Genomic DNA, 24,056 nt, shown 5'->3' with positions numbered 1-24,056 from the left:
AGGGACCCTTTTCAGAGGCAGTCCTACCCAGGGAGTGGCGCCCCTGCCTATGTGAGTCCCAGAGTACACTGACCCGATGAGTAACATCTGGCAAGGGTTCCAGCTCAGGGTTACGAGTGAAGACCTCAACGACTTCTACAACGGAGAAGGTGGACTTCGGTACGTGGAGATGGCGGAAGAGGCAGCCCTGTATTCAGGGATAAATATGAGTACAACCTGCTGCCTTGTAGGTTGAGGTGACTGGACACCAAAGGCTAAGGGAGAAAACCGTGAAAGAAAACCTCCGTCTGTGTTAGGCTCAGCAAGTCAACAGAGGGATTACTGAAGAAGTTGCTTTCAAGAATAATACAAGCTATTTTAGTGAAATAAAAAATCCTTGACCAACCGAACGCTTTCTTGGTTTACACTGTCTAATCTGTCAAAGGTAGACCTTGAAGTATGTGTAGAAGAATGGTTTGGCATTAAAAGCTCTAAAAAAAGCATACAATTTGTAAAATGTAGACCTCAAGCATTTTTCTGTTATAGTTCGCAGGGGAAAAAAGCATTCGCATTACTAGAAACCACATTTTGAAATTAATCATGTAATTCTCGTCAAAATAAATTGTTTATTCACATCAACAATCTTACTGAGATAAGAAGTACTTTTCACAGTATATAATTTGTATGAATAGTTTAGGAGTCATTTTAGTGCAAGCACAGGAATAGTATAACATGGCATAGGGAGAAATGAGCGAGGTAATAGGCAGGTGACGGGAAGGATTTTGGAAAAACACTGCAATGAGCTATGTCTATACATCAGAAGGAAAACAATTAATGTTGTCTACAAGGCCTTATAAAGCCTAGCACTACAAATTTTAAATTGCTTCCTTGGAGGTCTCTAGTATTACCGTAAAAAAAAATCTTGCAAAGCAATGCTGATGTTCTGCTCAGTTCCTATCATTTACAACCATTAACAAGGCCAAGCAAGTGACTTACCTCGAGACAGGAAATAACCTCCTACAACCAGCATGGCAAACACAGGGCCCAGCACAAATCCTGCCCTGAAGGCATGGTTTATGTAGCCAACAAAGCATATTCCAGCTACACTGTTCCCATCTATTTCTCCGAGAGCCATTGTTGTAATGGTTAAGATGAGAGGTAATGACCACGCTACTAGGTGGAAATAGGCTCCTTTCTTATCGATCTTCTCTTGGATCTTCCCAAGAGCTTGAAAGCTGAGGTGCCATGTGTATGTGAGGATAACAAACCACACAATGGCTGCCATTAAGAAATAATACACCAACACAAAGACGATGACGCAGGACAAATTCTCACCTGCGCTGTGAAAGAATACAATGACACCATTGTAGTGGAGACAAGGTTACATAAGAGATATCAAGATTAAATACACTTATATTCATGTACACCTTTAGACACAAAAACTGTTCATACTTTTAAGTAATTAGCTCTCAAAGACTGTACATTACATCTGAGTAGTCTGTTATCAAAACTGATCATTTCTAATTTTTTATAGTAAATAAGGTCTTGTACAGAAACACAGAGATGCCAAACTTCAAAGTCGGTGATGAATTAACTGCAGATTATCTGTGGGATATATTCAAGGCCCACTGTGTGCTGAAGGCCAAGAACAGCTTGGTGTTTCCAAGGACCATCTTAACATGGTTCTGGAATGAAACTGTGGAGGAAATGGGTTAAGAAAAGAAACAGGGATTTCAGACAATGTGTGACCTAAGCTTGACAGAGGGGAAAAAGCAGGCTGAAGAACGAATATCACCTGACAAGGAAGACAGCAGCAAAAGCAATGGCGCAAATGAATGTGTTGGCATGTGAGTCTCTGTATGAAGATTTGGAAACTCCAAAGGGAAAGAAGAGGCCCTGCAAGCTCACAGCTCAAAGTCAACAATATGAAGGACATCCTTTCATCAAATTATTATTATCATGGTAACTTCTTATCCAAGAGGATGACATCAAGGAAGCTGGAGAGACTACTTTGAGAAACTACTGAATGAAAAGTTCCGACAAAATATAACACCCAATGTTGACTCAGCTAACTTACTTTTGAAGAAGTCGATGAAGGTAGGAAAAGCAGTAAGCCCTGATAAGATTCCATCAGAGCTAGGAAGAGATCAGGGGACAATGGAATAAAGTTTTTGCCAATCCTGATCAGGAATGGTGACCCAATGGCAAATGTGTTCCGGGAAAGTTTTGTTGTTGCCATTTTACAAGAACAGAGGTGACTCAAGAAACTGTGGAAACTACTGAAGCATTAAACACACTCCAGTTACTCTAAAGATTTGGGAATAAGTGATCAACAATCATGTGAGGAAGTACCTGCAGATAAGATACATGCTTAACAAGTGTGGATTTGTACCAGGAAAGTCCACAGTAGACGCAATTCAGGCCACGAGAATTCTTGTAGAAGAGGAGAGAGAAGACAAAAAGGATCTGCACAAAGTTTCAATTGACCTGGAGAAGGCATTTGACAGAGTGCTGAGAGATCTGATCTGGGCAGCATTACATGCCATTCCAGAATCTTATGTACATTTTTTCAGAATATGTACAAGGATGCAAATACCAGTGCGAGATGCAATGCAGGTATATCAAAACTTTTTCCCATCAAAGCTGGAGTCCATCAAGGCAGTGTTCTTTGCCCGCACCTTTATTGTAATTAATTTCCTGAAATAGAAAATCACAAATGCCCTTCTCATAATATTACTGTCTGCTTATGATTTTGCATTGATCAGCAACAACGTGGTATTGCTCCAGAAGGTATCAGAAGGGTGAAAAGTGCTAAAAGACAATGGACTGATAGATCAAACATCTTCATTGCAGTTTTGAAGATTTCGTGGCTCCCACATATATTCTTGACTCCCAACCACTACCAAAATGAGACAGTTTTAAATACCTTTGCTCCAAGGTGGAAACATTGGGTAGATGTAATGAGGACATAAATCAGAGGATCAGTGTAGACTGGCTGAAGTGAAAACAAAATTTGCCTGTGTTCTGAAATAAGGCAGGTCACAGAAATTATGCTGTTGCCAAGGTTATGTAAAAACTGGCAAAGGCATGTCGAATTTAACACATATTTTGGAGCATGAGGCAGTTTAATCTCTCCCAAGCTCCTGATGTTACCTCCTACAACGTTGCAAAACAAATTACACTACAATCTTCAGGAAAGACTGCTGATGTCAGCAGTATAACTATTTTCCACATTAACCATTTAAAATAATGATTAAGAATAAAAACCTGAACAGGTAAATTTAAATCCATAAAATCATACACATATTGACATTTTCAGTAAGCGGCTACTTTTCTGTTTCTTCAGCCAATACAATGTTCTCTGCAGGGAAAATGTAGAAAATTGTCTAACTTATTTTAAAAATCTGAAATGTGTTTCCATGGATCTTTTTTTTCCCCCCTTGAAAATGGCCTGGAAAGTGGCCATGTGAATGCTGTTAGCTGGGGTCGTTTGGGTCATGCGAGTCAGAGCAGGACACAGGACATGGTAAACACTTTCGAATTACATATTAATATGTATCAGTTTTATTAAAATATTTTTATTTGTTTATTATTTACAATATAACTTTAAATACTTGAATAGTATATACTGGACTGTGTAATATCGAAAAGAAAAGTACTTTAAAGAATACATGGACCTGGAATGGTCCAGCTTCGACTAGATAATACTGTATGATCAGCGTCGCCAATCTGTGCTAAGAGGTAAGCAACTCTCAACCATCTGCTGCTTTATCGTTCCCATATTTGACAAATGCAGTTTTCCTCACCTACCCAATTCAGTGGCCACAGGTTTAGATAACATTGATGCTGCAATTACAAAAACAGCTAGCAGAACATATTTTAGAGAAGCTATTTGCATTTAAAAAATAGCACAAAAATGTCTTTAAAAGTTTTTTGACTAACTGAGAAAGCTGATATAGATGTTGATTCTCATAGGGAACCTGAAATATTTGTCCCGAATGAGTAAATTTATTTATAATAACTGAGAAAAGACTTATTCTAACATTCAATAAGACAAGTTTATACAGATGCTGAATAATCTATTTGAACAATTTATTCTCTCACCTTGGCTCAGACATGCGCAAAGTTCCATCTTTGCGACATACAATGTCCTGCCGTGCTCCAGGGGTGAACTGAGCTAGCCATCCTATACATGATACTAGACAGCAACAGTTGATATAGAAAATTACCAAGGCAGGATATTTGTTGGCTGACCGCCAATCAATAAAGAAGGTTACCTGCAAACACAAACAATAAAATTTCAGTGATAAAACATGTAATCTACATAATTATATGTATACATGGATAAATAACTGAAATAAATTAATAAAATAAGTGAAATAAAATAATAAAAGTAATTAAATGAAATGTCCATAGTATGGGCGCCAGAGTTCACCAGAATGGATCTCTCAAATTTTAATAGAGTATGATAATTCTCTCTCCCAGCACATGTACTTAAAGCTGCTTCAGGCCTTACCTAACCTTCTGAAAATGACTAAATAGGTACAAAATGCACCTAGGTTCATCAATAACGCCTGATTCTAAAATAACTAGCTATATTTTGAATAATATCCGTGCATGAGCACCTCATCAACACACCAAAATATACACACAATACACTCACAAAATACTGTTGGAAGACTCCATATTTACACAAGTATTCATCATCAACAACAACAACAACAACAACAACAACAACAACAACAACAACAACAACAACAACAACAACAACAACAACAACAACAACAACAACAACAACAACAACAACAACAACAACAACAACAACAACAACAACAACAACAACAACAACAACAACAACAACAACAACAACAACAACAACAACAACAGTGGGAAGTGAAAAGCAAGGACCAAGCTACCATTTGTAGTCAGCCTGATGAACAACTATTAATTACACAGCATATACTGTATACGGTATGCAGATAAATATCCTTCATGCCTCTGTGTATAAATCCAACTTGCATATTCTCATAATTGGAACTTGTTATACCACAGGAAAATCAAGGAAACCTTTGGAGAAAGGAAATCTAGGTGTATGAATATTAAGAGCTCAGATGGAAAACCACTTCTAGGGAAAGAAGACAAAGCAGAAAGATGGCAGGAGCATATCCAACAGTTGTATCAAGGTAAAGATGTAGATAATTTGGTTCTGGAACATGAAGAGGCTGTTGATGCTCATGAAAAGGGAGACCCAATTTTGAGGTCAGAGTTTGACAGAGCTGTGAGTGACCTCAATAGGAACAAGGCACCTGGAATTGATGACATTCCCTCTGAATTACTGACTGCCTTAGGAGAAACCAGCATGGCAAGGTTATTTCATTTAGTGTGCAAGATGTATGAGACAGGAGAAATCCCATCTGATTTTCAGCAGAATGTTGTTATACCTATTCCCAAGAAAGCCGATGCTGACAGGTGTGAAAACTACCGCACCATTAGTTTAGTATCTCATGCCTGAAAAATTTTAACACGTATTATTTACAGAAGAATGGAAAAACAAGTTGAAGCTGAGTTGGGAGAAGATCAATTTGGCTTCAGAAGAAATGTAGGAACACGTGAAGCTATCCTGACTTTACGTCTGATCTTAGAGGATCGAATCAAGAAGGACAAGCCCACGTAAATGGCATTCGTAGATCTAGAAAAGGCATTCGATAATGTTGATTGGACCAAGCTATTTATGATTCTGAAGATGATAGGGATCAGATACCGAGAACGAAGAATTATCTACAATCTGTATAAAAATCAGTCTGCAGTGATAAGAATCGAGGGCTTTGAAAAAGAAGCAGCAATCCAGAAAGGAGTGAGGCAAGGCTGCAGTTTGTCCCCTCTCCTTTTCAATGTTTACATAGAACAGGCAGTAAAGGAAATCAAAGAGAAATTTGGAAAGGGAATCACAGTCCAAGGAGAGGAAATCAAAACCTTGAGATTTGCCGATGATATTGTTATTTTATCTGAGACTGCAGAAGATCTCGAGAAGTTGCTGAATGGTATGGATGAAGTCTTGGGTAAGGAGTACAAGATGAAAATAAATAAGTCCAAAACAAAAGTAATGGAGTGCAGTCGAATGAAGGCAGGTGATGCAGGAAATATTAGATTAGGAAAAGAAGTCTTAAAGGAAGTAGATGAATATTGTTACTTGGGTAGTAAAATAACTAACGATGTCAGAAGTAAGGAGGACATAAAATGCAGACTAGCAGAAGCAAGGAAGAGCTTTCTTAAGAAAAGAAATTTGCTCACTTCAAACATTGATATCGGAATTAGAAAGATGTTTTTGAAGACTTTCGTGTGGAGCGTGGCATTGTATGGAAGTGAAACATGGACGATAACTGGCTCAGAAAGAAAGAGAATAGAAGCTTTTGAAATGTGGTGTTACAGAAGAATGCTGAAGGTGAGATGGATAGATCGAATCACGAATGAAGAGATACTGAATCGAATTGGTGAGAGGAGATCGATTTGGCTAAATTTGACGAGAAGAAGAGATAGAATGATAGGACACATCTTAAGACACCCAGGACTTGTTCAGTTGGTTTTTGAAGGAAGTGTAGGGGGTAAGAACGGTAGGGGTAGACCAAGATATGAATATTACAAGCAGATTAGAGAAGATGTAGGATGCAATAGTTACGTAGAAATGAAAAGGTTAGCACAGGATAGGGTGGTATGGAGGGCTGCATCAAACCAGTCTATGGACTGATGACTCAAACAACAACATACCACATTGATACTGTACCTTTATAATTCTGTGTTCATTGATTCTAACAGTGGTTTAAAGATACTTTCACTTGAGCAACACATGCTTGTTGTTCCAAACCATAAATTATGGAAAGTCTGAAATAGCCATAGCCTTCACCAACATATAAGACACCAAGCTGCCACAAGTGATATAATATGAAGTGCCTAAGCACTCCACAGTTTGTAGGTCAATACCACACTTCACATTCTACAAAAATTTCAAGTCAACCATGTTCCATCCAAGTTACACCTCCTCTCCCTTCGCTGTTTTCTCACATGTCTATATAGACCTCAGCTTCTCCCTACGCTCTCGTGACATGTCGAGATTGGTCCTGGCCATCCAATCACTAGTGAAATATCCTCTCGCCATACCAAGACCACACCCCGAACCTCTTCTGGGTCCCAAGACAATAACAACCAGGCCACATCAATGGACTCTGGGCTGTTCCACATGACTCACGGAAACTTTCTGAGCTCTAATTAGCATTGTTTTTCCATCTGCTTGTACAAAAAAAATTACTCATATCACATATGAAGACCTTCCAGCTTAAAATATTAAGAATAAATATACAAACTAAATAATAAAAACAATAATACAAATAATGAGAATAATATCTCTTAGTTGTAAATAACAGTGCAAGGGTGTGATATATGTACTGTCACAAACAGACTGTGATGATACTGAATATTTAAAAAATGGAACAGTAAAAACATTATACACTGATAAGCTTTCTTTGTTTTTATGTATTTTCAATGTGATGGTCTAACTTTCTATACCAACATATATCTGAGTACCAACAATAAAATAAATATTCCTGTCTTCCATACTTCCCTTAGCTTTACAACACAGAAGATTAAGAAAAAAAAAAGTTTCTGGCATATCCCTATCACTCATAACTGGAAACTAAAAGGTTTGTCTAAATGGCCCATAAACGAGTGTTGATGTCCACCCTCCTGATGAAGCTGGGAAGAACAAACAAGCTCGTCGGAGGCTGAGAAAAGACGGATGTAGAAGAACAAGAATTGCTGAGGAGAGGAACTATCTATTCAAAGATTGCAGTATATGAAGATATGGATATTGTTATCCTTACTCTTTTGTGTTTCCATGTTTTGTCCTTATCTTCTCTTTCTACTGCTCCCTCTTCCTACAGTGACCTGTCATTGCATCATCCCATTATGTGTTCCAATCTGTATAAGACTTGGAAACAAAAAGGGGGTATCAAAGATTCAAGAAAAAAAAAGTTAGGCCTATCACAATTTATTGGAAAGGCCAAAATACAGCACATGATATTCTGATTGCTACTTTCACTGCCCAGAATATTTTATATTAAAACTTGAGTTTTGTTGTTACTGTAGCCTATGTATTATACAAAAGTTAAGGATATGTTATTTTGAACTACCACGACAAGAAAGAATGAAACCATAGAACATATTGCCAAAGAGTTTCAATACTGTGTGTAATGCTATAGCCTACGCAGGCATTAATGCAAAATAAGAAAGTTAACTTCTATAATTATTTATTTTGTATAATTATGAATATAAAACTTCAAGGAAAAACCATGAACTCAACCAGCCAAATCACAATGGATCTTAAACAATAACTGATAATGCAAAATTGACCCATAATATGACATTCTTCTCTCCTTAAATTTAATTTTAACAGACATCCAAAAAAGTTCGTCCCATATTTTTCAGTGAGAAATAACACTCTGTAATTTCTTGCAAATGCATTTTATTCAGCAAAATAATCACTTTCAGCTTCAATTACAGTATATGTTCTCAATGAGTTATACAAGCTTATAAATTTAGCATTTGTAAAAGTTTTTGTGCTTAGATGCAAAGAATGATCCTATATCCTGCTCAACATCATCTTGGTTTAGGAACTGTTGCTCATGCAAATGGCTATCCATGACCAAAACGGGTGATAGTTGGATGGAGCGATGTCCGGGCAGTAAGGGGATGACGTAAAACTTCCCAACCAAGCGTGTTGATTACCTCCTTGGTCGCTTTGGCCGTATGAGGTCTAACGTAGTCTTGAAGAAAGATCACTCCTTTCCTGTTGACTAGTGCTGGCTGCTTCTGATGCAGTGCAGCTACAACCCTTTGCAACTGGAATGGGTATACCATGGTGATGATGGTTTTGCCATGCTCTAGCAGTGTTCTCCCTAGAAATTTTTGTCAGCCAGGTGGGGAATAGTAGGTACGTAAAACGAAAATGATCAAATTTCAATGTTTTCCCTCAGGGTATTATTAGTAATATCAGACAGGTTAACTGAAAAACTGAACTATTTTAGTGTCATTATCACGAACAAGACACACCACAATGTTTAGAAGTTCTAGTGTTCCACTGCTTGTTCATAATCATGTAACCCTGGAACTTACCAATCTGTTGCTATGGAGTGCCGTATGGATTTGCGACATGTGCAATCGTGTGGTTCCATGAGATTCCACACTAATCCAGGGACCGCTCGCGCACACTACGTGATGGCCAAGCAAATGGCATTAATACACGAAGGTATGGGCGTGGGAAGAGAAGAACCAACTTCCTGTTCAGTGGTCTCCACATCATGAGAAAACATGCGGCTTAGTCCATCCGCAACAACATTTTCAGATCCTCTGATATGTGTAACATCAAACTGGAAGGCAGAAATCCTGATGGCCCAACGGGCTATACGACCAGTACGATGCGGCCTAGCTAATACCCAATTTAAGGCTTGATTATCTGTTTCCAGGTCGAACTTGACATGTTCCAGATAGAGTCGGAACTTCTCTAGTGCAAATAAGACTGCCAAACCCTCAAGTTCATAGATGGAATATTTGGTCTCTAGGGCCGATAATGTCCTAGATGCATAGGCGATGGGTCGCCTTCCGAGTTCAGTTTCCTGAAGAAGCACAGCAGCCACCGCCGATGACGAGGCGTCGGTTTGAACAATGAATTTCTTCGAAAAATCAGGCATAGCAAGGACAGGGGCGTTGCAAAGAGTCAGGACACACCCCCTTAAATTTTATTGGTTAACACAAAGTGAACAAGAAATGCGGGATTGGTTGAAAATTAATTACAAAAATTCCTGATTGGCTAGATTCAAAACCGGTGGAAAGAAAAGGAAGTATTGCCAACCTGAAAATAAATGAACATAGATCAGTTATGGAAAACCTAGGAATACAAAACTTCTTTAAATGATAAGTTCTTACACCTTGCACCAGGATGCATGATCACAGTTTTTCTGGTAGTGTCATCTGTGGAAGAATGTCCAAACTTCTTGATGAATGGCAAACAAAACAAGGAGAAATTCACTCAGTTTAGTAAACTGCACAATAACAAAATTACTTCATATTTCGGTGGTGACATCTTCTGATTAAAGTTCTAAGCTCCTGTTGTAGTAGTTTCCACTTTTGTTCGATAGAGCAGTTCATTAAGGCGCTTATTTTGAATACGCGGCGTTGAGGTGTACCTCCCGGTACAATATTAATAATTTAATAAATATGTAAGTTCTTAGTACCTTATTATTGTATTGAATACGTGGTATTTAACAAAATTATAAGAATTTTTATCACAAGTAGATCTTCAATACGGACAAAAAATGAAATTTATAACCTGCACCGTAGTACTCTTCGTTAAAAGTGAGAAAATGTGCAGTTTTTCATTTGATCGATTATTTTATATGATATTATTGCTTTTAATCGCTACTTTCCTACTAACATTTTTGTAATGACCTATGTTGACTTCAGTTAGGAAAACAACAAAGTCCGTCTTCCTGAGAATCCCGTGGCAAAGCACGGGTACATCAGCTAGTTTAATATAAAACCAGTATAGTATTAAATCATATCAATAAACTTACTAATGAATGTGGACTTCGAGGAACATTTATAACACAACTGAGACTTAACCATGCCATAAAATAACTTTCCAGTGAATTAGAACTGTATTTAATTTCACAATACGTCGACCAATTGGTTGTTTCAAGAGCGAACTTTGTTTGTTTTTATAGTCAATCAAACTGACTAATTTTTTCAAGAAGAAAGTTTATTTTGTTATTTATTTCGTTTGAACTGAGCATTTGAAACTTCAAGAATAAACTTTATTTTACTAAAATTAAACGTTTATCACTAGTGAAATTTAACATCAAGAATGAACTTTATCTGCTTTTTAAACAAATTTTGATGCTAGTTCAATTTGACAATGATTTAATAAAGCCACAGGAAACCCATTTACATTTGCTAACATTAATAAAGATTGTGTGGCCCATATATGCAATGTTTATTCCCTCTCTGTACACTCTCCTGATCTAAGACTGCACATGCCCTGCGTACTTCCCATGCTCCATTACACGCGTAATTTAGTGCATGTCAGTTACGGGTACAATATCTAGTGCATGTTAACACATTCTCGCTCATCATCTGAGCTGGCTATTTAAAGGGTTGGCCCAGCTATTCCAGCAGTTAGTGGCAGAGCAAACACCAACAAATTCTTTTCACAGTAAGTTCTAAACTAAACAAGATATGGAAACAAAATTTTCCACATACCTTAATGAAGTCCTCTAGTATCTCTGTAGGATGTGGTAGGTAGTGTCACACTTTCCTGGGTGAATGGGAATACTACACTTTCCACAAAAATAGTGTGTTTCACTAATAATTTTATTTTTGAAGCACACTTTGCACCTTCTTGAGGGGAATTTGACTTTATTTGATGGTGGAAACTTCAAGAGAATGTGCTCTTTTCTCTTCTCATCTAACCTAAATGCTGGGTCCTTGGTCGGTGCCCATTTTGGCGGCAAAATCGCAGGACGTTGAATTGGAGCTGATGAAATACATGGAGCTGAGATGTCGGAGAGAGGTGACTGTACTTGTATGTCGGGTTCACCTTTTTCCTGGAGCAAGTTCCTAACTACTGTCTGCATGAAATTCAGAAATGTTTTTGATTTTTGAAGATTGAGTTCTGGAAGAGACGAAATGTGTTAAAAAGTGAGCAGTACAGTAAATAAAAAAAAAACTTTTTTGGCCACTTTATAGTTTTCCTCATGAAAGGATAGAGTGCCAAGTACTGGTCTGCAGTATCAACACCATGCATGTGTTGATTACAGTCGGTCACAGACTCTGGTTTCCATTTGTATTTTTCCAGATTTGTTTGTTTCGACCATTTCTGCCAAATGGATGGTAGTTACCATAGTAATAACCTATTTGTCCCTCCAAGAAACAAGCAATACATCCTCATCCGTCCTGAAAGTCATTTCCCCCCGTTTGAGAATTGCCTGGTGTTCCTTTAGATCTTTTGGTACACCCCTATTTGACCGTATTGTTCCACATACGACAGTGTTCTGTTCCCGTAATTGTTTCGCGAGTCCAACGCTATTGTAATAATTGTCCATATAGACCTCCTGGCCAAGATAATTTTCAAGCAGCCGAAAAACTGTGCTTTGTAAATTCGCACCACTTGCATCATTTATATTGTCCCTAAACGCCATGGTTACACTTCAGAACGTGATTATACACACGCTTGTGCAATAACAAACCAACTATGCAGCTAGTTGGGCCAGCGCTAGGCTACCTTCAGAAACAAAACCAAAAAAAAGTGAATTGGCAGGGAAAATCGCCGTGGCCATGTGGTTTCTGGTGAGTAGAAGCATTCATAAGGGTATTACCCTCATCTCTCTCGCACATATTTGTGACCAAAATAGATCCCAGCTGCGTAGGAATGGCTCCAATTCAAGGTTGCGCTTATCTGGGCTAACTCGGATACGGTCCACAGCAGGGTCACACGCTATAGGCAATAACTCGGATACGGGCGTGAATGGGTTAATATGAGTACCACAGCTATCAACCATGAGTAACCTAATATCCAATTACCTCTGTGGATCAGTGGTAGAGCGTCGGCCTCCAGATCCCAAGATAGCGGGTTCAAACCCGGATTTTTGAAGGGCGGAAAAAAGTCCATTCGACACTTCATGTCGTACGATGTCGGAATGTAAAAGATCTCTGGTGACACATTTGGTGTTTACCCGACAAAATTCATTAAATCTCAGCCATAGACGCCCAAGAGAGTTTCGGTTTACTTGGTCTGCCACCTAGTGGGGGCCTAGAGTAAAACGGAACGTCAAAATTGATGAGCAGACAGCCAGATGGCGTCAAATTGAAATGTCTGCACACAGTAGCTGAGGCCATATGATTATTATTATTATTATTAACCTAATATCCCTACTAAAATCACTGGAATTGTCATTATTCCTATTATTATAATATATATAATTCTGTTCTGATTAAGCTGTATATGATTGGCTTGATAAGAAGGTATACTAAGCTATACATCATCAGTATTGTTGGGTGAAATGGATTTCTTAATGAGAATTCCTCTTACCGCAAGTACTGTAGGTTTCTTATCCAACTAAAAATGTCAGTGTTTTATAAATTTAACAGCCAACTAGCGTGCTCATTCACTGGTTGTAACCTAGATCAAATAATCCTGAATTTGTTGTTTATTTACAGTGGGATGAGTGAAGAAGTAGAGCAGAATTACACAAAAATATTCAGGAACTTAATACATGCCTGAAGCAAAGGACAAGTGTGCTTAATGTGGTCAGAACACAATTTGCAGTCCAACTGCTGTGTAGTTCAATACCAGACGAGAAGAAAATACAAGGAAATAAATATCGTGATGTCAATGAGCAGATATACTTACAGCAGTGAAGAGGTTGAAGATCAAACAACAGGAACCACCCCAAGCTACGAGCTGATGTATTTGGCGATGTTCATCTGCTGTGAAATATGGACTTTCACACTGTACACCACATCCCTCCACTCCTTCATAGAACGCCTGAGAATTGTCTGTAGGTACAAGAGGCAGCTGACACTGTCCACTTGTATTGAACTTCAGCTCACGGACATCATTCTAGAAAGTTATACAGTAATAACAATCAATCAAGAAACTCAATCTAAGCTTAAAAGAGGAGAAATAATCAATCAATACATCTCCCCTGCACAACATAAAGACTGTTGTTAAGCCCAAGGGCAAAGACCTTACAGATCTTAACAGTACAGATATATTAAATATTTAACTTCCAAGAGCCTGGGATGATAGGTGGTTTGTAATTTTTTTTTTTTTTTGCTAGTGGCTTTACGTCGCACTGACACAGATAGGTCTTATGGCGACGATGGGATACGAAAGACCTAGGAGTTGGAAGGTAGCGGCCATGGCCTTAATTAAGGTACAGCCCCAGCATTTGCCTGGTGTGAAAATGGGAAACCACGGAAAAACATTTTCAGGGCTGCCGACGGTGGGATTCGAACCCACTATCTCACGGATGCAAGCTCACAGCCGCGTGCCCCTGACCGCAAGGCCAACTCGCCCGGTGGTTTGTAATCTTTATTTATCTGTGCGCATCATCTACGGTCAAGAAGTTAATTACTCCTTGCCTCAAAAGCGAAGATCATTACATGAGTGTATGTGTTTCTGTGTGCAGTGTGAAAACCACATGTTGTGTAGTCTCGAAAGGATGTACTTCAGAGAAGGACATGGAAAATAGAATTTGTGCTGTCCATGTAGCTTTTGGACGTCTCAGAGTTTTCCTTAATAAAGATCTGAGGATATGCACTAAGTTGATGATGTATCGCACTGTTGTCTTTTCAACATTAATGTATGGATGTAAATCCTTACCCTCTACTGCTGTGACATCAAGAAACTGGAACGCTTTCACTAGTAAAAGCTACAGACCGTTATGAACATTAGATGAAGGATTATGTAACCAATGCATCAGTTCTTGAAAGAGCACAGATAAACACCACACTCAAGCCTCCATCGACTGTCACCAGCTCTAACAGACAACCAACTCCCTCAACAAATCTTGAACTTAGCACTGGCAAGAAGCTTTGCGGTGCTCTGCTACTAAGATGCTCGATAAGACTGCACTCGCTGGTGTGCAAACATCTCAGCCGGCATTGTACAATTTGAAGAAGTTCGTTGAAGAGAAGAAACAGAGGCTCGTGAAAGATGGAAACTTTGCAAAATCTAAGCCACATCCAGCACCTTCCAATAGGTGCAACATATTTGACTGTATGGTCTATGCAAAGATTGGCCTTCTAAGTTATCGATGATGATGATGCTTGTTGTTTAAAGGGGCCTAACATCGAAGGTCATCGGCCCTTCTAAGTTATCAACAGGTGCAAAATGAAAATACAGATATGAGTATCGTCACTGCCGAATGTGCAATGATGATAATGTGGTAGGGAGAGGATGAAACCTTGTGTTGGCTCACAGCCTTCTCCAGTCAAATAATAGCAAGGGGTCAGGTCAAAGCTTAAAATCCTCATCCAACAGAAGAATCATCATCATATCCCTTTGCTACGTTATGAGTGTTATGGAGAGTACTGAAACCAAACCCAGGCTTCTGGCACACAATGTATTTATTGGGAAATATCACCATCTCTTCTACCCTGCTGACCATCATTCTAATAGTGAAAATTCTTTCACCAATGGAACACAAACCAGCTAACCAAAGTGTCAGACCAATAAAGACTTGATGCCTTAATGATCATGGCTGCAGACAGGTCACTGGCAGAGACAATGTTAATAATATTTTATCAGTGTTACAAGACAATTTATTAAGTTAAACAAAAACAGCTAATCAATATGTTCTTCCTAAAAAAAATGGCAGTTGATCATTCAAAAAGAAAAAAAGGAAGGAATGTAATTTGTTGTTGTTTTCAGTGTTGTTGTGGATTCTGTTTCTCATTTTAAAATTATTTTATTAAATGAAAATGACAAATTATATGCATTCCTATATAAAGAAGATATATTTGTCCACCCTTTTCAATACCTAACAATTTTTAAAAATTATTAAAAATTACAAATTATTTACGGGTAGTAGTAAGGATGTAAAGGAGAGGAAGTTTAAGTCTCTGGTAAGACCCAATTAGAGTATGGTTCTAGTGTATGGGACCCACACCAGGACTACTTGATACCAAAACTGGAAAATATCCAAAGGAAAGCTGCACAATTTGTTGTAGGTGATTTCCGACAAAGGAGAAGTGTTACATAAAATCAGCTTCATGGTCCGTATCGCACTTCAATAGATTCAAAATTAAGTATTTATTTATTTTCCACCTAGTCGATACAATGATTGCTTAAGGCAATTTTTAATGGTCAAAAGTGGTACATGTTTCGTATATTATCAACATCTTCAGCCACATAACACTGTTTAGATGAAAAATATATAAAATTGACAAAGTAATGCTTTAGAGGAAGTTATTTGTTTGTTTTAATCTTGTCAATCTTATGTTAATTTTAAGGACACTTCCTCTAAAGCATTACTTTGTCAATTTTATATATTTTTAATCTAAACAGTGTTATGTGGCTGAAGATGTTGATAATATACGAAACATGTACCACTTTTGACCATTAAAAATTGCCTTAAGCAATCATTGTATCGACTAGGTGGAAAATAAATAAATACTTAATTGTGAAAGGAGAAGTGTTACGAAAATGTTGCAAACTTTGGGATGAGATGCTTGACTATGTGGTATGTCTCACTTAGTTTACAAAAGGAGTACATTTATTGTTCAACCTATTCAATACAATCATATGTGGTATGTTTCAAGCTGTCAGTGGAGAGATGGTGTAGAATGATATCAGTAAATGAATAAGCTTGAACGCAGCTTTTAAAAGTATGTGTTCAAGATAATGTATTTGAAAATTCCTTCTTGTCTGACCCATGTAGCTGGAAGTTTGTATTTACCTGAATCCAAATACCTATTGTTACTGTTGATGGTGTAGGTATCAAAAAACATTTTAGAATTAGTATTATTAGTTTCGAAAGCATATGAAGGTACAATATAACAATGTTGGAAATAGAAGTTATAAAGAAGATGAAAAGTGGCAAAGCATCGGATGTGGATGAGGTAGCTACAGAGATGATAAAGGCAGCAGGACCAGTAATGTTACATGGGATATACAGATTAAATCGAGTGATATGGAAGGAAGAGAAGTACCAGAAGATTGGAGGAAGGGTCTAATAATCCCAGTATTGAAGAAGAGTGAAAAGAAAGAATGTAGCAACTACAGTATAGCTGAATCACCCTCAGTTCACATGTAGCAAAGATCTTTGAAAGGATATTAGAAGGAAGACTGAGGATGAAAGTAAAAATAAATAAAAAAGGAAATGGATAAACAACAATATGGATTTAGAAGAGATAGATCAGCTTTGGATACAATTATTTCATTAAGGAACATGATGGAGAAAAGAAGGGAGCTCAGGAAAGATTCAGTGATGACATTTATAGATATTGAGAGGCCATACGACAGTGTACCATGGCAACTGGTCTGAAATGCACTGATAAAAAGGAAGGTAGGCAGAACAGAAGTACAAATGATCAAAACCATGTATGAAAAGTGTGAAGACTAAGATAGGACAAACAAACCGCTTCAATGTAGAAACAGGACTTCGACAAGGAAGTGTATTATCCCCTCTAATCTTCATCACAGTCATGGATGAAATCCACAAATGTGTCTTTGCAGACAACATAGTAACATGGGGAGAAGATGAAAAGGAAGTACAATGATGATGCTTGTTGTTTTAAGGGGCCTAACATCGAAGATCATCGGCCCCAAGGAAGTACAAAAACAAGTTATTGTATGGAATCAGGAGATAGAGGAATATGGAATGAAAATAACTGTGGAGAAGTGTAAGACAAAAGTGATGACGAGAGGTAACAGAAAAGGAAGAGGGAATACCGAAGTAAAGGGAAGACAATTAAAAGTTGTGAAGAGCTTCAAATATCTGGGGAGTATACTTGCAGAAGATGGGAAAATAAATGAAGGAATTGGAAAGAGAATCCAATAAGCCAATGAGTTTTACTAATGTGTGAGAGGTATAGCATAGAACCGGGACATCCTAGAGAAATGCAAGAAAATTCTGTACTCAATGAATTACACACCATTTTTCGCTTATGAGGCGGGCACATTGGCAATAACAAAATGTGATGAATCCAAGCAGCCGAGATAAAATTCCTTAGAGGAATAATTGGGAAGACACAAAGGGATAAAATCAGAAACATAGAAATCAGAGAGAGAATTGGAAACCCCAGACTGCAAGACAAGATAAAGACCAGGAAGCTGAAATGGTATGGACACATGATGAGAACGGAAGAGCAGAGTTCCAAAGCAAGTATTTACCGAGAAATTAATATGAGGAAGACAACAAGGAAGGCCCAGAAAGAGGTGGATGGATACAATGAAGGAGAGCATTGAGAAGAAAGTAGTAAAAGCAGAAGAAATATTGGAGGAAGAAGGGAGTGGTGGAGAGACAGAAAACTGCGGAGCTCCTTGATTTTGAACCCAAACCAGAGGACTGGAAATGGGAAATGAAGAAATTTTTTTGAAAGATATGTTAAAGTTTTTTAAAATATTAGTGACTTGAAAAATATTACTGTAGGTAAATGTGAGAAATTCCTTTTTTTCTTTTATATTTCTAACTAGTTTAGAGGATGATTTGTTTTTTGGATTGTGGAGTATTTTATTGATGAAATTTCTGTTGTATTCATTGATGAAAGCAATATTGTAAATGTTATTAATATCCTCTTTGTAGTTTTTATCAGATAACGGTATATTTAATGCTCTATTAACTGAACTACATAAAACAGCCTTTTTACGGGCATCTGGGTGTTTGGAATTCTGTCATATTGTGTTGGAAGCGCTGGTGGGCTTTTTGAAAATATTGTACATATAATGATTGTTATTCCTAGTGATCATTATATCTAAATAATTAAGAGATCTGTTGATTTTGGATAACAAAGTGAATTTAATATGGCAAAATAAGGAATTTAAATATTGCAGTAAAGTGTCACTGTTGGTGACATGGTTATCTATTATGGTAAAAATGTTGACATATCTTGTCCAAAAAGCTATTTTTTCATATTTACTGACTATTTTGGTATTCTCCAAATTGTCCGAATAGATATCTGCTAAAATACCCAAAGCAGGTGAACCCATAGGTAAACTATTTTTTGTACATGGTATTGAAAATGAAGAAATTATTACCCTACACAAAATTCAATATATTTAAAAAATTGTTTATTTCTACTTTACTAAGTTAACTGTGTTTATTTAAATTGTTGCTGATTAACTGAATGGTTACCTTTATAGGAACATCTGAATACATATTTGTGATGTCAGAGGAATGAATGGAATACAGGTAGTTAAACTGTAATTTAAATACTTGGTTCTGTTACAGAAATCTATGGATTTCTTAACTGAACTTCATGATGGGCATGGACAACAAGACTCGATCCATCATCAAATAAATTTCGACTATTCACAAGTGAAACTCATACGGAAAATCCCTAGATCCTTTGAGATTAAGACTGGTGTTCATCAAGCTGATGGGTTCTCGCCCCTTCTTTTCAATTTTACTACATCCATTCCCTTTTCCAGATTCTCTCTAGGTAGGGTAGTGTACCAAAGCTCTCCACCTTACTCGATCTTTCCACTATACCTCTTCTAGTACTTTATTGCTATCGACTCCTCTTTTTGCAATACAGTCCACAACAGAGCTCCTCCTTCAGCTGCTTGTATCTTACTTTGGTTCCGCTTAGTTAACGTCAGGCTGCTGAAGCATAGGTCAGTATAGGTTTATAATAGGACGAGTATAAAACCTTCTTGCACTTCATTGGCACGTCTTTGTTCCATACAATGTCTCTCACACACTGGTAGAAACTTGCAGACTGCTGTATTCTTAAATCAATTTTTCCATCCAAATTTCCACCTTGTGATATCACGCTGCCCAAATATTAAAAATTTTTCACTACTTCACGAGGTTCATTTCCTATTTTTATCACTCCCCTGGATTTTCTTTTACCTGTTGTCATGATCAAAGTCTTACTTTTCGCAGTACTAATCTTCATTCCAAAATTTCTTATCTCCTCATTCCATAAATCAACTTGTGTCTGCACTTCCTCTTCATTATCTCCCCAAACTACAATGTCATCAGCTGATGATGATGATGCTTGTTGTTTTAAGGGGCCTAACATCGAAGGTCATCGGCCCCAAATGTCATCAGCAAAGAGCATAGACTTTATTTGCTCGTCCATCATCTTCTTTTCAATTGTATTCTTGAAAAGGTCATCTGTGAGTGGAGAAACAGACTACTCAATAATGGTATTAGTCCAGGCAGTGGATTCAAAACAGTGAACATTGACTGCATTGCTTTTGCAGATGATATTTTTTGAAAAATTGAAGAAGGTAATGAATGATATCTGATCATTATAATACCACTGCATTTCTTGATACCAAATCTGGAAAAATCAAATGCTGCATTCATTGTAAGTATCTTGGAGTGATCATTTCCTTTAATGCATCAGAGAAAGAAGTCCTGAAATATCAAACTAAATGCATGGAAACAGCTATTCACCTCTGCAAATCCACTTATCAGTCTAAATTGAGCTCACTGCAGACCAAATACTGTCACTACACCACAATAGTACACCCTGAAGCCTTCAACTGCTGAATGCTTGGCCCTCAAACACCAGGATAAGATAGAGAGGATCTAAATAAAAGAGAGGAAATTCCTAAGAAAGATCATTGGCCCACGTCAAAATTCTGAAGGTGAATATTGCCCGAGGTCAAATGCAGCGCTGTACGCTAAATCTGAAAAGCTCTCACTTGTTATGAGGAAGCAATGTCTTATGTTTTACGATCATCTGTCCCCAATGCCTAACACCATAATATCTCGAAGAATTCTTGATCATCTCATGATCTGGAAATCTACCGCTCCATGGGCAACTGCAGTGAAGGAGAATCTGGCCAGTATCTCTGAGACACTGGTTCAAGAAAGAAGTGTGTCTAGGACCTGGGTTCGTGGGAGAAAGGTTCTTCCAGAAAGAGTGAGAAGATAACCTGGCGCAAAATGGTCCAAAGAGCAAACAACTGCATTCTCCACCAAGACAGAGTACTTAAATCCATAAAGGCTGACAAGTATAAACCATAGTCCTAAGAGGCCGAAATGATATATTAAAAAAAAAAAAAAAATAGAAATATGACAATCAAGGCTGAGTTGGGGGCAGCTGGCAATAATGTCAGCAAGAGATAGCAATAACGGTGCCATAACGACAATGCAGACGAGGTCAGTAGCAGGGCCAGCAGCAAAGAAATAACATTGTGCCGGTGAATTGTTGAAGTCCACAATAACGAATCTCCTAGAACCTGGAACAATGGAGCAGGTGCCCAGAACAATCTAAAATTAAAAACTACAGGTCTTTATAAAGCACACAACTGGCGCATGTCAGACAGATTGGAGTCATTCTCGAGTGAGTCAGTCTTGAGTGGAACAAAGCAAGCAGGTGGTCATGTGTTCATGATGAGTCATTCACCAGGAGTATGTCCAACAGACAGCTATCTGGAGTTCAACGAGGCTTGCTACTGTGGAATGTTCTGGAACAACACTGCACTGTGAGAAGCCGTGTGTGTGTTATGATTGTGAGTAAAATCTCTGTCGAGAGAAAAACTGAAACGCGAGGGGACCTCAGATTAACTGTAAATATTAGTTCAATAAATTTAGTTAACAATAAAACGGGCCAAGTTTCAAGGACCCCGATAACCTGCCACAATGATGATAAGAAAAAGAACCTACTTAAATTTAATTCACCTCTAAAATGATAAGTCAAATACAGTAGAAGTCTGTAACAGCGAGAATTCATAACGGCGAAAAATGTACTTGTTATAGTGGATTGTCGTTATATCCGATTTTTCGTCAAAGTCGGGGAAAAAACCACACATGCTTTACAATCGGTATGTAACGGCAATCCGTTTGTTCAAAACTTGAGTTTTCGCAGATTTCCATACTATGGCTTACTTGTAAGTTACTTTTCTAATTCCGAGACAAAGTTAATGCACACGTTCAATTTCAATGGAGTAGAATTGGAGCAGTATCACTCCAATGGCTTCTGTGGTAAACTTTTCAGTTTTCTTATTTAAACAGTCACCTAATCTAACTTAACCTCATATGTATCATGAAAACATATTTCAGGCACCAGAGGATTAATGATAAACTTTTCGTTATAAATTATCTTGGAATAGCCTTTCCAAAACTTAACCATACACGAGAAAATACAGTGTAACCTCATAGTAGGAGTTCCTCATTATGGCAATTTCACGCTTAACACGTCATAAATTCGAAGTCCTGGTTCACATCGTATTAAATCTATTTCAAAATACCCCATTTATTACATCACAAAATTTCATTATTACCACTCAGTATGATCACATTCTTCCCGGCCCTGAAATTGTTATTTATTATTCCTTGTGAAAGGAACGTGATTTCTAACACAGATTAGAACCTTCGCCACAGGAGGTAGGTCGGGGAAAGTTACATGAAAACGGGAAATGGCCTTGAATTCCAGAACTTTAGAGAGTAAATTATAGCTTCGGGAAGCAAGCCATTAGCCTCAGGAAAGTTCAGTTTTGCTCCCTGGTTTTTGCTGATATTGCTGAATAACCCAGTAAGCCTGTTTGTGCTTGTATTTTGCATTCCATTCAGACGTTAGAAATGTATTCTGTGTTGAGTGATGCAGTGAAGGGTAGGAAATATCTGTCGCATGGTAGACTACATAAGGATTAGGAACATTATCGTGTTAAGTTGACTAGTGTGGTGCATATTTGTCGTGGCAGCCCCGTTATAGACACTGAAAAAATAGTGAAATCGTTTATTAAGAAGACAAATCCGGGAAGTGGACAGGCATCCACATCTTTCGATGGTGGTGCAAATGATGAAACTCGCACCATCGAGTTTCGACTCGAGTCGATCGAAGTCTTGTTGCATTCAAGATGAGGGTCAAAGTCATTTCTCTTGCACATGGCCAAGTTTGACCTCCAAATAATTCATGGTCAAAGAGTGTGATCTGCAATAATGCGCTGATACTTTTACAGGGACCCACTGCAAATGTTTTTATATTTGTTGTCAGGTATTTTACACACAATGCCAGCCCTGTGGTGTAGGGGTAGCGTGCCTGCCTCTTATCCGGAGGCCCCGGGTTCGATTCCTGGCCAGGACAAGGATTTTTACCTGGACCTGAGGGCTGGTTCGAGGTCCACTTAGCCTACGAGATTAGAATTGAGGAGCTATCTGACGGTGAGATAGCGGCCTCGGTCTCGAAAGCCAAGAATAACGGCCGAGAGGAATCGTTGTGCTGACTACACGACACCTTGCAATCAGCAGGCCTTCGGGCTGAGAAGCGGTCGCTTGGTAGGCCAAGGTCCTTCAAGGGCTGTAGTGCCTTGGGGAAAAAATTTTACACACATTTTAATATACTGTTTTTATTTAATAAGCCCCAGTGTAAAAGGTTTCCATATTTGTTCTCTCGTCTTTCTCATGCCTTTTAATACTCTCATTGCATCTTTAGGAATGGTAGATAGCCTGTGGGCCGATTGCAGAAACAGTGACTAGTTTTAAGCCTGAATGTCTACATAAACGTCTAACTTACGCACGATCTTCCATTGCATAAACAATGTTCAGCCGGTGTTTAGCTAGACATTGTTTAAAGTTTCAATACTGGTTGGAAAATGGAAATAGAAGTATCTTCTATGCAAATCTTTACTTCTCGCAACCAATGAAATTCATCGGTGCGCACGCTAAACGTTAATCAGCTGTCGTCTTCCTACACATTATTGAAATATGGCTAAGCATGAGCATGACTTTCCCACAGATAAGAATATTGCTTTCGGTGGAAATAAAATCTTATCTTATTATTGAAACTAAAAGCGTCACACCATGATATGAGGAAATGTAGCTCTGATTATAGTGTTGTTACGGTGAGTGTAATTTAATAGCTTCGGCGATGGGAAGATGAAACTATAGTATTGTGTAACTGAATGAGTTTAATAAGCCATTTAGATATAGCTTGCATTTTGGAGATCATAGATTCAAAATGCACCATTGGCAGTCCTAAAGATCGTTTTCCGTAGTTTTCCCATTTGTACAGCAGGCAAATACTGGGGCTGTTGTTATGGCCACAGCTCTTCCTTCCCAGTCCTTGTCTTTTCCTATCTCATAGTTACTGAAAACTTATCTGAATTAGCACAATATAACTAAATCCCTCCTGGTTGATGTATGTGACAGCTCTCTGACGTTCGGGACAAATTATTCTGATATGGATGTAGTCGAAGTGACTATAATTCTAGAAAATTATCTCAGACATAATAAAATATATCGGCTGCCAAAAATTGTAGTCAAGTTGACAGTTACCGGACTGTCCCTTGTGTCAGCCTCAAGAAACAAGTCCGTTATTACCTCTTGAAAAGCAAAATCATATTTTAA

General features: G+C 38.0%; 1 protein-coding gene across 2 annotated transcripts in view; it reads right to left on the bottom strand.

The window, feature by feature from the left end:
• smo (smoothened) overlaps nucleotides 1-24,056 on the bottom strand; it is a 161,277-nt gene that overhangs the window by 77,820 nt on the left and 59,401 nt on the right. For both annotated transcript variants that reach the window (XM_067136472.2, XM_067136471.2), the window contains 3 exons: nucleotides 13,436-13,645; nucleotides 4,084-4,256; nucleotides 976-1,319 (listed from right to left, as the gene is read on the bottom strand). In XM_067136472.2, coding sequence (XP_066992573.2) covers nucleotides 976-1,319; nucleotides 4,084-4,256; nucleotides 13,436-13,645 — 727 coding nt within the window. The remainder of the gene's footprint in view (nucleotides 1-975; nucleotides 1,320-4,083; nucleotides 4,257-13,435; nucleotides 13,646-24,056) is intronic.

Source organism: Anabrus simplex, chromosome 1 (genome assembly GCF_040414725.1).
Source record: "Anabrus simplex isolate iqAnaSimp1 chromosome 1, ASM4041472v1, whole genome shotgun sequence".
In the NCBI taxonomy this organism is placed as follows: Eukaryota; Metazoa; Arthropoda; class Insecta; order Orthoptera; family Tettigoniidae; genus Anabrus; species Anabrus simplex.
Note: the sequence above shows the minus strand (reverse complement) of the source record. Positions and strands in the feature narration are given on the sequence as shown.